Genomic DNA, 14,417 nt, shown 5'->3' on the forward strand with positions numbered 1-14,417 from the left:
TGAGACCAGTTACACTATTTTGTTTTCAGATAGAATAGTATATATAATAGCTTTGGGAAAGAAGTTATTTTACAATACCATAAACAGATGACTGACAGTAACGGGATTGAACATTATTCAAAATAACTACAATACACTAATAAAATAAACACTAAACTGAAATGTTTTCGGCAAAAACTCTTTGCGCTCATCAGAAAATAAGTAATACATCTAAACCAGCGTGGTCCAACTACTTTTAACTTACGGGCCACTTTACAAAAACGTGACAACATGCGGGCCATTTCCAATAAAATGATAGTGAGTGCGTAATCAAAATTGTTAAAGTTGTTAAAAATCAAAATTGTTAAAATTAATAGCAAATTGAAATTTATTTCAAAGCTCAATCAGTGAGATGCCTGTGGTCGAGGTTTCTTTGATACTATCGTTTCTACATCAATTTCAATGTTAGTGGTAGCAAGTCGGAGACTATCTTCCAGTGTTTCGTCTATCGTTCGATTTCTGTTTTTAGACTTGACTTGCTGCTTTCTAGAAAATGTACTCTCACACATGTATGTGCTTCCAAACATTGAGTGCATTTTTAATGCAAACATTTTCAGTTTGGGAAATCTATCCTTGCTGACTAATTTCCAGAAGCACTCTGAGGTTTCATTTTGCCCCTGCAAATTTAGGTTTAACACATTCATGTGCATTGTCATGTCTGTAAGGAAAGCAAGATTGCACAGGAAGTTTAGGTACATAAGATACATATCAGCCTTTAACACTAGGTATATATCAGCCTTTAAGAAGCCCAGTTGTACTGACGAGACCTGATAGGTTGAAACAGTATAGGCCCTGGCCGCCCTGCTGTCTACAACTTTGAATTAAATTTTTGACACTTTTTGTCCAAATGCTATATATACTTGTTCTAATTAAAATTACTTTCTGTAACATAAATACAAATTAAATCAATACTGTGAAAGCTCGCGAGCCGCATGCGGCCCGCGGGCCTGTAGTTGGACCACGCTGATCTAAACAAACAAATAACTGTAAATAATGGTACGGTAGTGATAAGTGACTGAATTAAATAATTGCAATATGCACTGAGCTAAGTACAATGCACAACTGTAGAACAGATATATACCAAAGTTAACATTTTGTTGATACATATGAGTGTAATCACAATACAAGATAGCGAGCGGCAATTAAAGACAACCACTTGAAGCAAACATAATCTAATATAAATTCAGTGGGAAAAATGCATTGCACTTCCGGCGAAAGTAATGTAAATTTAACATCGACGTTGTCTTTCTACACAAAACCTTTAAAATTAGTAGATATTTTTCGCTGAAATCTCCTATTCTCCAGTCTCCTTGTTCCGACATTGTTTATCAATTCACTTGCTCAGGTAAAACAAACTTGACATACATAGGTGTGTCCACTACAAATTTGGCTACAAGAGCAGAGGAAAACTCTAACTTGGCAGATATCAATAAACACAGTGCTATTAAAGAACATATCGATGGTCGAAAACAAAAAAGTCATAAGTGCATTTTTACACTTTGGAGTAAAAGGCCAAAAAAACTTTTTTTTTTTCAAATTTCATTAATGCTTTTACTTTGAGCAATAATATATGTAACTATAGTAATAAAATAGTAGTAGATAGCCCTACTTGCATATAGGTTTTGAAAACGCAATAAAGGGAATTTCTCAAAATGTCACTTATGACTTTCTTGTTTTCGACCGTCGATATATAATGACTGGAGTATTTGTTGTGATGTTAACTTAAAAGAACAATTAGAACACTCCCATAAGGAACGATGAGCCACAGGCAAAAAACTGCCAGTTGAGAGATGGATTGTTACGTTTGTTTCTTAAGGCTTCCATGATCTTAGTCTGAAAATGAGATTTGCCTCAAGAAATGATTTTAAATTGGTTGATTGAGACATTCTTAGTGCATGTTTTAACCAGACATTTGTTGACAAGGGCCGGGGATCACTTGAACCCAAACTTAACAACCAAAAGTGCAATTAAAGAGCACATCGCCTCTTGTGAAACGTGCACTGATAATGTCTCGACTCGATCGATCAATTTAAAATCATCTCTCGATCTGATTTTCAGACTAAGATCATGGTTCCAATCAAACGTAACAATCCATCTCTCAACTAAGGATGTGCCGATTAATCGAAATCGGCAGGTATATATCGGCAATTTTGGAGAATCGGAATCGCCATCAAAAATAAAATTGCCGATTCTTTATCAAAGTTTCCTAATCAAAAGTAGCGCGAGCGCTAGGGTGACCCAAAAAAAACTAAATTTTGATTTTTAAACTTTTTCTTGTTTAGACCTTTGCATTATAGTCCTAAATGACACCTTGCCAAGTTTTGTTGAGATTGGTCCACATTTGACGCCCTAGCAGTGGGCCGGTACCCCCCGCCGGGTCAAAATCGGCCAATCTGGCTGTATCTCAGCAACCGGTAGGCCTAGAATGCTCAAACTTGGCTTTGAAGAAGCAGAATGCATGGTTTCCTATCTAACTTCCAGAGGGTTTTAGGGTCTACACCAATTAGTTTACGAAAAAAATGCAAAAAACAGATTTTTAACCAAATGTGCACCCCATAAACGTGTAATGTTAAACTTTTAGTTCAATATGCAACACTAATTGACTAATGACACAAAATTTAAAATACAAGCAACTTTTGTTTAATCATAGACAAGCTTTATTGCTTTACCACTTAACTTTTAACCACTGACCACTGCAACTACCCATTAAATAATTCAAGACAGTTTTTTTTCTTCATTTTTTGTATTAGTTTACCACTTAACATTTCTTAAAAATGATTTTGTGGTTATGTCCAGCTTTTTGGTAGACAATGATTTCTCGGCCATATCTCGAACTTTGGATTGGTAAGCATGAGTGACTTTGATTGCTTTGTCCAACTCTTTCTCACTACTTGGAGCAGAAGCCCTTTCCTCAACATCAGTGACCATGCCCAAAACTCTCTCCACAACATGATTTGTAGCAGGCATGTTCTGTAGCACAGCTTTGAACGATGAAAACTCCTCCATATGGTGCCAAGATCTGGGACTTTCATGAGTCAGACATTCAAACTTGGGAAAAATTCTGATGAGTTCAAAATAGTCTGGTCCGATCAAGTCCAGCAAGCGAGTGGAGTTTTGAATAGTATGCATTTGAACTAAGTCCTTACCAATAACGGCTCTCTCAGAACTTGATCAAAATGTTTGCATCTTTTGCCACATTTAGACCTGGGTGGATACTGGATGTACTTGCACGATCACGTGTAAAAGCAAACACAACGTGGCACTCATTGAGGTACCACAGTTGCAGGTTGAGTTTCGTGCGTGCAGTAACAGCCATTTCAAGGAAAAGGTCCAGGTAGCCTATGTTGATTCTTTTAGAGGTGAGCTGAATGGCATTTTTGAGAGTGTTCCACATTTCCAAGTCATACGCTGCAGCATTTGTCAAACTTGGGGATGTAAACCAATATTTAACATAAAAAAGTGTTAAAAAAGCAGCCAGTGAATATATATTTCCAAGGCCACAGTCTTTTTTAAAAGCTGGATTTTCTGATAACTGCTGCTTGAACAAGGCAATTTGAATGGTATAAATGATCTTCGCCATCATACGTGCTAAACACACTTGGAGCCTTGAACGTATAATATTGTATCCACGCCGGAATGTACCACCAAGAAAAAGAATGGACAATTTAGCCAACTTTTTGTAATTTTCTCGTATGTTTATTCCATTTTGAAGCCAACTGAACAAGAAATCTAGAACTGATTCTTTAATTCTATTCAATTTTCTGTTGTTCGTTTGGAAAGTTTCATAAACTTAAACATAATATATTGTTCACCCAAACTTCTTCAAAGTTTTTAAATACAGCTTCATGTGGTAATTCTGTGTCACCGTAGACCACTGAAGCTGCTCCACCACAAACAAGCTCCATGATATGATGCCTGCAGGCTAGTTGAAGGATACTGTGTCCTATATGGCTTTGAAATTGAACGGTGACGCCACTTTTCTAACCACTGTTTACTGCAGTTGTGTCAAAAACCAGACCCAAGACTATTTTTATGTTGAAATTGACAGCATTCAGTGCTTCAATCACATTTCTTGTTTCATTCTTTGATCCATTTGGCTGTCGTGTTTATCACATCAACCAACACTTCTGCCTCATTATTTAAACATTTCAGTACCACTGCAAGAACTGGCATCTTCCAGTATGTTCACGCTTTTTTATGTTAAATATTAGTTTACATCCCCAAGTTTGACAAATGCTGAAGTGAATGACTAAGAAATGTGGAACGGTCTTACAAATGCCATTCCTAAAAGAAGCAACATAGGCTACCTGGACCTTTTCCTTGAAATGGCTGTTGGTGCTCGCACGAAACTCAACCTGCAACTGTGGTACCTCATTGAGCGCCACGTTGCGTTTGCTTTTGCAAGTGATTGTGTGAGCATATCCTCCAAAGTCCGAATGTGGCAAAAGATGCAAACATTTCGATCAAGTTCTGAGAGAGCCGTTACTGGAAAGGGCTTGGTTCAAATGCATACTATTCAAAACTCCACTCGCTTGCTGGACTTGATCGGACCAGACTCTTTTGAACTCATTAGAGTTTTTCCCAAGTTTGAATGTCTGGCTCATAAAATCCCAGATCTTGGCAACATATGGAGGAGTTTTCATCATTCAAAACTCTGCTACAGAACATGCCTGCTACAAATCATGTTGTTGAGAGAGTTTTGGGCATGGTCATTGATGTTGAGGAAAGGGCTTCTGCCCCAAGTAGTGAGAAAGAGTTGGACAAAGCAATCAAAGTCACTCATGCTTACCAATCCAAACTTCGAGATGTGGCCAAGAAGTCATTGTCTACCAAAAAGCTGGACACAACCACAAAATCATTTTTAAGAAATGTTAAGTGGTAAACTAATACAAAAAATGAAAAAAAAACTGTCTTGAATTATTTAGGCTAATGGGTAGTTGCAGTGGTCAGTGGTTGAAAGTTAAGTGGTAAACCGAAGTGCAAAAGCAATAAAGCTTGTCTATGATTAAACAAAAGTTGCTTGTATTTTAAATTTTGTGTCATTAGTCAATTAGTGTTGTATACTAAACTAAAAGTTGAACATTACACGTTTATGGGGTGCACATTTGGTCAAAAATGTGTTTTTTGCATTTTTTTCATAAACTAAATGGTTTAGACCCCAAAACCCTCTGGAAGTTAGATAGGAAACCATGCACTCTGCTTCTTCAAAGCCAAGTTTGAGCATTCTAGGCCTACCGGTTGTTGAGATACAGCCAGATTGGCCGATTTTGACCCGGCGGGGGGTACCGGCCCACTGCTAGGGCGTCAAATGTGGACCAATCTCAACAAAACTTGGCAAGGTGTCATTTAGGACTACAATGCAGAGGTCTAAACAAGAAAAAGCTTAAAAATCAAAATTTAGTTTTTTTTGGGTCACCCTAGCGAGCGCGTGGAAATACTGATCACAGAATGGCGTCTTTGAACAACCGCATCAGCATCAACAAGCATTCGGAGAGCAGTAGTCTAAATTATGACGATTGTCCACCATTTTGTAAACTCTTGCGAACAAATGTTTAGCACAGGTGGCAATATTTTTATGCCTCAACGGAACAGACTTACTCCAGCAACTGGAGAAAAGTTGATGTTATTGCATTTTATATTACGTGCCTATAATTTTGAATATTAAAAAACGGAAATGTTCTTTGTAATTATTGTTTAATCGTTGTAAAATTCGTAGTCACTGAAAGTTGCTTAACCACTTCATCACGGCAAGCGTTGATAGATGCGAGTTGTGTCTGTGCCTATTCAACGGCAAGCGTGTATGGACGCAATTATAAAACAGCAATGCGAGGCAAAAAAGAAAAAAATGCTGTCACGGGTTACGATCGCGGCTCGCCATACGCCGAAGTGGAGTGGTTAATGTTCATTTACTATGCAGAGAGAAGTAAATTCCAAGTATAGGCCTATTACGCTTAATGCGTTCAACAAACAATCGTGTGATTGCGCAAACGTAATCAAACCAGCTACCCGGTAATCTTTTTTTACATGTTTGCTAAGCAACAAGATTGGCTGCAACTCTGCGTTCGAAAACAATACTAATTTCTTCATAAGATGTTTTTCTTTGTTTGCCTATTGATGCATTTTGAATGCAAAGCTGGTGTGTTACTTTTTTAAAGGTTTTTGTATATTCAATACCGCTGTGTTCATTTTCTTTTACACTTTAGTCTTTTTCTCTTCTTGTTTCTGGCACCTTCTTGAATTCTGCGAGAAAAATACTGCAAACCGCACTGCATACTGCAAGATAACATTTCACACACTGCATTAAGCTACGTTGATTTTGCACTCTGTGAGCGATGGCGATTTTTCTGTTTTAACTGATTTCGGCACAAATAAAACGTGTGTCTATCACCACTTTGTAGCGTGCAAGAAGTGAAGAACTACCGTAAAAAATCACGCTGTCTAGAGCAGGTGACAAAGTGAACGCTTTTAGACATTTCAAAGGCAGCAACTTGTAACAAAATTGCAACCACTTGTAGAGCGCCAACTAAAAGCAGCTTTAATTATTTATTTAACCAAAGAATCGGCATCGGAATTGGCAAATATTTAAGAATCGGCAGCGGCAAAAACTTTGTAATCAGCAAATTGCTACTCTTAACGACAGTTTTTCGCCTGTGGCTCATTGTTCCTTTTGGGTGTGTTCTAATTGTTTGCCCAATGCCTGTAGTTTTACACCTCATGTGATCTGTTTTCCACCGTATAATTTACTTGTAATCATTCTTGTATCACTTGTTCAGCTAGTGCTTTTCAGTCCGGAGTGTCATTGCAGTTATAGTCATAGGCGCCTAACTATTTTTTTGGCCGTGGGGGCGAAAGCGTGTTTCATAAGCAGCAACGTAAATTCAGCGAAATGTCACGCAGATGGATGACGTAATTATGTCGTCACACTAGGATCGCTTTAATTGCCACACTCGGAGTTATCGCTACGTTCGACCTACCGTTAATTATTATAAACAAAACTCGACCAAAACACATGTTATGCGTCTGCGTTGGCCATCGGTTGATGGACTGCGACTCTTTAAGCTAAGCACAACATAAAGTTTAGCAACGAACTAGATTTATTAGCATGAAACAAGAGACGAAAAGGTTTACTAAAAGGTATACTGTAAATGGAATGAAAATACTAACTTGATCATACGCTTGAAAATATACCGTACCTGTTGAAAGCAAAACCATTCATGTTTACATCAATTCAACAGCACGTCAACTTGAATAAATTTAAAAGTTGCTGACACCATAAACAGCCCTTGAAAAATAGTTACGGAGAGACCTTTGATTAAGTTTTCGACTTGACATTGCTCCCTTTTCACTACAATATCGCAACTTATGGCTGACCAGTTTTCAAGTTTCAATTGGCTGTAATACACCCTGGTTGCAGATGAAACAAAAGACGCACATATTCCCCGCCTTTGATCGGGTTTCTATGGCAACGGTCGTGTGAGCTCCATGCAGTTTGCGCGAGTCCGTTGTTGTGTTGATTATGCCGCGTGTGCGCAATGCGGTTTGTACCAGCCCTTGTTACGTTGGTTAGCGGTTACCTCGGGCCGAGACTTCAAGTTCATTTTCACAGCGAGCGATTCACTGGGCACCGCAATTCACTGCAGTGCAGAGGTTTCGACTTTCGAAAAGCTAAACGCACGCTCCGTCTACGTAGCAAATTATGTTGTTTTTGGGTGCATTCAACATCTGATGACATTGAATCGATGCAAAATAGTAGATTTTTGCTGTCTCAAGCAGCAAAATCAGTCATTTTTACATTGATTCAACGTCTGCAGACGTTAAATCAATGTAAAAATGACAGATTTTTTTTGTCTGGGGTGGGATTGTAGCATCGCTACTCGTTCTAGTGATTATTTATCGCGAAGCTGTTGCGGTTTGCATTTAAAAATGTTTTTCTGCTGCCGATCGCTAGTTCATCTATTGTTTTATGTATCAATGCAGCATAAAAAGTTGCTCTTGCTCCCACGCAGAAATATGCGTGGGGGCCAGGCCCCCACGTGTTAGGCGCCTATGGTTATAGTGCATAGTCAAATTCATTTTACAATTTTCATTTTATGTATGTATATTGCAGATTTAATTCCTGATGAGGACACAAGTCGAAAACGTTTGAGTTAATATTTTATATATTTTGCTTTGTGTGTAAATTAAACCCGTTAAGGTTACTTTGTTTTGCTTGTCTATAGTTTTTCTATATCCATCACAAAAATTTCTATATCCACCACACCTTTTTTATTCCGTCACAGAAAACTTTTCGGTTATAATTTCTGATATCAGAACGAAATTTATATCTTTCTTTACCTTGATGTGAACAAAAATAACACTGTGCTGTATGTATAAATCATGGTAAACTGTTGAGTGTTGACGGTTCCTGGTGTACTGTTCGATATTGAATTTGAAAATGTTTTATATTTGTTTTCTTTTATCAGGTTTACACTTTTGGCAAGTTGCATAATTTGAAATTTTTAACACTTTCAACTTTCATGGCTTTACGACTGAGAATTGTAATATAAAAAGCAGTTGAATTCAGTTTTGATGATATCACAATGACAACATTGTGCATAATAATGATCAAAGGTAGCATAATTCAAAATGTAATGGAGAAACAACTTGAATTGATTGAATAAGACTGGTTACATTTTAGAATTAAATGCAAAAAATTGATTCAGAAACAGTCAAAACATCTGTAATGCAGCACAGTGTAATTAATATTTGTGCGGATAATAAACAAATCATGAGTGGTAGTTTTACTGCTACTACTATTTACTACTTCTACTATGCCAATGAAATTACAACCGTAGGCTATAAAAAATAAAAAACAATTGGTTATAGTGAGAAATAGCCAAGTCTCATCTTTATTTTGTTAAAAAACAATTTTTATATTTTTGTTTGTATAAAAAATGAACTGAAATCGCTGAATGTGACAAATAAAATTACAACCATATTCAAAACATTAATTTCAGTAAAAAATAACAAATCTCGCGTCATTTATGCATTGCAACATTCAGGCCTTGCTGCATTTGTGCCTTGCGGCCAAGGGCAGGCCTCGAAATTCATGGCGGACATGTCCGCCGTCACAGCATGTGATGTCCGCGGGAAGTACCCTCTAGATCGGTCATATTTGTCCGCTGAGAAATAACACATGAACTAGCGATACAAATCGTCATTGCATAGCACAAACAATTGTTGCGATAATATAATTTCCGACGCATTCTAGCGCGCATCTAAAAAAGGTTAATACTGTATCCCTTAGCTTTCATTCAAGCAGGAAAACTTTTGATCTTTACGTTGCTTCAACGATGGAAGAGTATGACATTGAATCAGCGTAACAAAGGTGAATTCTTCGCTAAGAATCGATGGGAGTACCGGTAGGCCTACTTCTACACTAATCACGCGCAACTTAGTTCAAGTCTTATGTCACAATGTCTGGCTTTGATCTCCAAGTAATATTGATAAGGAAAGGTTGGTTACAAAATTAGAAATACGAGTAGGCTATTAGAGCAAGATGCAGCAAAACTTGTTAAGTTTTGGTATTACAGTAAGAAAAAGCCCAGGGAAAATTCACTTTCGCTCACATGACATGCAAAAATAAACCTAAAAAAGCCTAGTGATACTTTGGACAGCAGAAAATAGTAGCGTTAGAGTAGAAGTTTTCCAACTCGTGCCCAGAGCATTGTGACGCAAGAAGCCACACGTCCTCGTTCGATGGAAGTTAATCAGTTATGCGGCGTATTGAGCAGCTACACGCGCTTTGACTCTTCAAGCGCACGTCGTTGGTCTGATGAAAGCCTTTCAAAGTGACTTTGTTGAAATTTTAGTAAGCTTTCTAAACCGCAGCTATAGTTCTCAAATGGCGAAGAAATATCAGGATAAAGAGATTAAGCATGACAATCGACGCTAAAATTGGAGTGTCCGCCGTGAGACTTAATTTGTCCGCCGAGATAGCTGCTCAGACCGGACAGACACGTTTGTACGCCGTCAACAAAAACGAATTTCGAGGCCTGCAGGGGTCACATCATTTGTGTTTGGACCGCGGCATAAAGTCGCTTATCCAACAATTACAGTATATTGTACAGCATCTTGTCTGCAATGGATCTAAACTAACATAGGGTAGTTGATCATTCAAGTGCTCTAAAAACAACGAAAAAAATTATGTGGTATGTCGGGAACATGAAAATAATTTAAGATGGTGTAACCAGTCAAGAATATTTACTTTAGTGCAGGGGTTCCCAACCGGTGGTACGCGTACCACTAGTGGTACGCGGGAGCTTTTCAGGTGGTACGCGAGCAGCTCTTCGTTGCATGTGATATGTAGTAGTATTGTCAAATAAAGTAGGCTTATTGCAACAATTATTTAATTTTGAGTTTCTAAAATATGCGAACAACACTTTTATTTCTTTCCGTACTAAATTCTCTGCACTCAGTAAGCTACTGTTGTCGATCTTGCTCCCTGCTGTCATTGTTATCAATGCAATGCTGCTGTGCGAACTTAACGGTGTCTGTGACGAAACTATTATGGGTGCAATGTGAATGGTGTCTGTGACGAAACTATTACGTGTGCAATGTGGTCTGTGCAATTGCAGAATTGCGTTTATTCTGATGTTGGTTTTCCGACGTGTAGTGGCTGAATCCTGAACAGCATTAGGCTATCCTGAACAGCAGAAGGAATCTGAATCCTGAACAGCATTAGGAATCCTGAACAGCATTAGGCATTAGGCTACATTTTTGTCTAAATATTTGAAAATGTCGAAGCGAAAGTATAGCGCAGATTATATTAAGTATGGCTTCATTGCTATTCAACATCGTGGAGATAGCTTACCTCAGTGCGTGATCTGTATGAAAACCCTTTCAAATGCAGCTTTGAAACCAGGTTTGCTTAAGCGGCATCTTGAGTCCAATCATGCAGATAAGATGAATCGAGATAAGAGGTATTTTGAGCGACTTGGGGAGAACGTGAAGCGACAGCGCATGGATCACACAGGCCAGTTTTACCAAAATAATCCCGGAATTGTGAAGGCATCCTATGAAGTATCTCTTCTGAAGTTCTGATGGCCCAAAACAAAAAAGCTCATGTCATTGCCGAGTCACTTGTTTTGCCAGCAGCAAAGATATTAGTCAGAAATTTGATTGGAGAAGATTCAGTGGCAAAGTTGGATAGTGTATTGCTTTCTAACAATACTGTGAAACGACGCATCGAGGAAATGTCAGTTGATATCACTGACCAAGTGATTGCAGGAGTAAGAGATTCAAAGTTTGGATTTGCCTTACAACTTGATGAATCCACAGATGTCACAAACTGCTGCCAACTGCTTGTCTACGTCCGCTTTACACAGAACGATACTGTAAAAACGGAATTATTGTTGAATCATGAGGTGTCCACTAAAATCATCAAAAAGAAAAGAAAAGATATTTTCAACTCTTTGGATCATTTTTTCAAGGAAAATAAACTGGATTGTGGAAATCTTGTCGGATGTACGACAGATGGGGCTCCCTCTATGCTCGGTAGAAAGTCTGGATTTCAAGCCCATGTCAAAGCTGTGTCACCTCGCGTCATAAGAGTTCACTGTTTCATTTACAGGTTTGCTCTTTGCACAAAGGTTCTTCCTGCAAAGTTGTTAATGTGCTTGAACAGGGTAGTCAAAATCGTAAATTTTGTTAAAACATCAACTTTAAATACTCGATTGTTTAAGGTTCTTTGTGAAGATCTTGGCTCAGACCACACTTGTTTCCTCTATCACACAGAAGTGCGCTGGCTCTCTCGAGGAAATACAACTAAGCGTCTTTTTGAAATGAGGAATAAATTACTTTTATTTTTCCAACAGAAAGACCATGAATTTCAAAACGATCTGGAGGACGAGTAATTCATTGCAAGATTGGCTTATTTGTCAGATATATTTGAAGCTTTCAATCATTTAAATCTGTCATTTGGAATTATGTAGAAAAAATGTGGAAAACAAGCGCTATGGTATGTTTAAATTTCTGTCAGCCCTTGAAATGGAAATCAGTGATGAATTTTCCAGAGAAATTACCCAGCACCTCTCGCTGCTAACTGCTGAATTGCGGCATTACTTTCCAGATACTACAAACTGCCCATACATTACAGATCCTTTCTCAGTGGACCCAGCCGACCTACCTGTCGGTACAGGGGAACAAGAGGAACTGATAGACATGCTGGAGGATCAGACAGCAAAAAAAAACAACTCAAAGAATGTTCTGCAATAAACTTTTGGCTTAGTATGGCTTCTTCATACCCAACGCTAGCTTCCCACGCTGTTCCACAACTACTGATTTTTCCTTCTACTTGGGAATGCGAGCAGGGATTTTCTTTTCTTATGAACATCAAATCAAAAAATCGAAACCGAATATGTGTCCCTGGACATGACTTCCGATGTGCTATTAGCAAAGTTATGCCACGCATCGATCAACTGGTGAAAGATAAACAAAAACAAAAATCTCATTAAATTTAGTTGTATTGTGTTTGGTTGTGTCTTTTTCTTTGTTATTCTGATGCGTTCTGTGCTGTGTGGTGTAATGGACTCTGTGAAGTTTTGTTGCTACTTTTGCTACTTTCGCTGACTTTACATCCAGATTCATCATCTTGCAAATAATTTAATATTGGATGAAATTAGTTGTTTTGAAAATAGTGGTACGTGTTGACAATCCATGGTGGCTAAGTGGTACGAGAACATAAAAAGGTTGGGAACCCCTGCTTTAGTGCAACAAATACTTTCTAGGCTAATCAATCAAACTAGTAACTTTTTCAAGGTAGTAAAATGAACAAAAGGAAATTTACAACAATATTTGTAATGAAATGTTACCTGTCATTTTCTAACTTGATGCAAACACACTCTTTATTGCAAATATCTGTAACATTTTCTCTTTCCCAAATTGCATTCATTGCTTGTGAATCTTTGCCTGCATAAAACAACAGTTGGTCATTTTTAGAAAGGTTAATACCCTGTGATTTGATGTTACAACATTTTGATCTGTTTGCCATGAAAGAACTTATTTGCAACTAGTTATTACTGAACTCGCAAAAACTTCAATTATTTTTCAAATACTGTAGCCTACATACGGTACATACCTGTAATATAAATGATGATCATCCTTCCTGATTGCTTTGAAAGCATGATACCATCTGATATGGATCCATCATACCAAGTCATCTTGTTAATAATACTTAGTAATGTTTCTAAAAAAAATAGGAGCTGGTATACTACAAGTCCCCTCCCCCCCTGGTATGGTACCGGTAACTCATGACAAAGACAGGACTCGACCAAACATATAGGGTGAAACTACTTTACCTTTGCTTTACTGTTCACACACTTCAATTCACATATTTTGGTCAATTCCTCTTTGTCATGAGTTACCAGGGGGGGGGGGGGGGGACTTGTATACCAGCTCCAAAAATTGTAGTACCGGTACGGTAATTTTTATAAGAAAAACACAAAGGTTGACAAGTGCTAGGCCCTACCATATGTTTCAATCAATCAATCAAGTTTATTTCGGCATAGCTCCACATTCATTTCCAACGTACAGTTGTACACATCAGGAGATATAACAAAAAGCTTTTTTTAATATGGAAACTACACCATGGAGGCACCGAAAAAACACCACCGTCATTCTGGCAGAATAATTCTGCGCGATCCGCCTAAAAAAATGATCCGTAAAAATTTGCGCGATAAACAATGCGATGAAAGTAGCAACACTCGGAAGCTGATAAAATCACTTCTCGTTACCACATCAAAGCAAATCTTATATTTTTTCCATAGCCAAATGAACAGTGAACACAGAAATTTAAATAAAAAACTCGACTTGTCAAAGATAAAGCAACTGCAATTGCGAAAAGTTAGACAAAAAATCGTATCTATTAAGACTGCTATATGTGATATGGCAAGAAAAGTAAGCATCACAAAAACGACCACCGTCATTCTGGCAGAATAATTCTGCGCGATCCGCCTAAAAAAATGATCCGTAAAAATTTGCGCGATAAACAATGCGATGAAAGTAGCAACACTCGGAAGCTGATAAAATCACTTCTCGTTACCACATCAAAGCAAATCTTAAATTTTTTCCATAGCCAAATGAACAGTGAACACAGAAATTTAAATAAAAAACTCGACTTGTCAAAGATAAAGCAACTGCAATTGCGAAAAGTTAGACAAAAAATCGTATCTATTAAGACTGCTATATGTGATATGGCAAGAAAAGTAAGCATCACAAAAACGACTATAAAAATACTTTCCCGAAATATTTTTCGGAATTTTATTTTTGAATCGTGTTCAGAATTAAATTTCCTTTCCAGGGATGGCAAGCTCGTGGTGGGGCAGACGAAGGAAACGCGA

At 37.9% G+C, this 14,417-nt stretch overlaps 1 protein-coding gene and 1 pseudogene across 1 annotated transcript in view; one reads left to right on the forward strand and one right to left on the reverse strand.

The window, feature by feature from the left end:
- The window catches only part of LOC145778532 (UBX domain-containing protein 4-like), a 58,819-nt gene extending 45,555 nt beyond the window's left edge, over positions 1 to 13,264 (reverse strand). Inside the window, exons 1-2 of the mRNA XM_082590029.1 lie at positions 13,157 to 13,264; positions 12,891 to 12,987 (exon numbers count right to left, since the gene is read on the reverse strand). Coding sequence (XP_082446155.1) covers positions 12,891 to 12,987; positions 13,157 to 13,238 — 179 coding nt within the window. The 5' untranslated portion in view covers positions 13,239 to 13,264. The remainder of the gene's footprint in view (positions 1 to 12,890; positions 12,988 to 13,156) is intronic.
- Positions 12,040 to 12,533, forward strand: LOC145777927 (zinc finger BED domain-containing protein 5-like; annotated as a pseudogene).
- Positions 13,265 to 14,417: the final 1,153 nt, after the last annotated feature.

The sequence above is a fragment of the Aplidium turbinatum genome, chromosome 10, assembly GCF_918807975.1.
Source record: "Aplidium turbinatum chromosome 10, kaAplTurb1.1, whole genome shotgun sequence".
In the NCBI taxonomy this organism is placed as follows: Eukaryota; Metazoa; Chordata; class Ascidiacea; order Aplousobranchia; family Polyclinidae; genus Aplidium; species Aplidium turbinatum.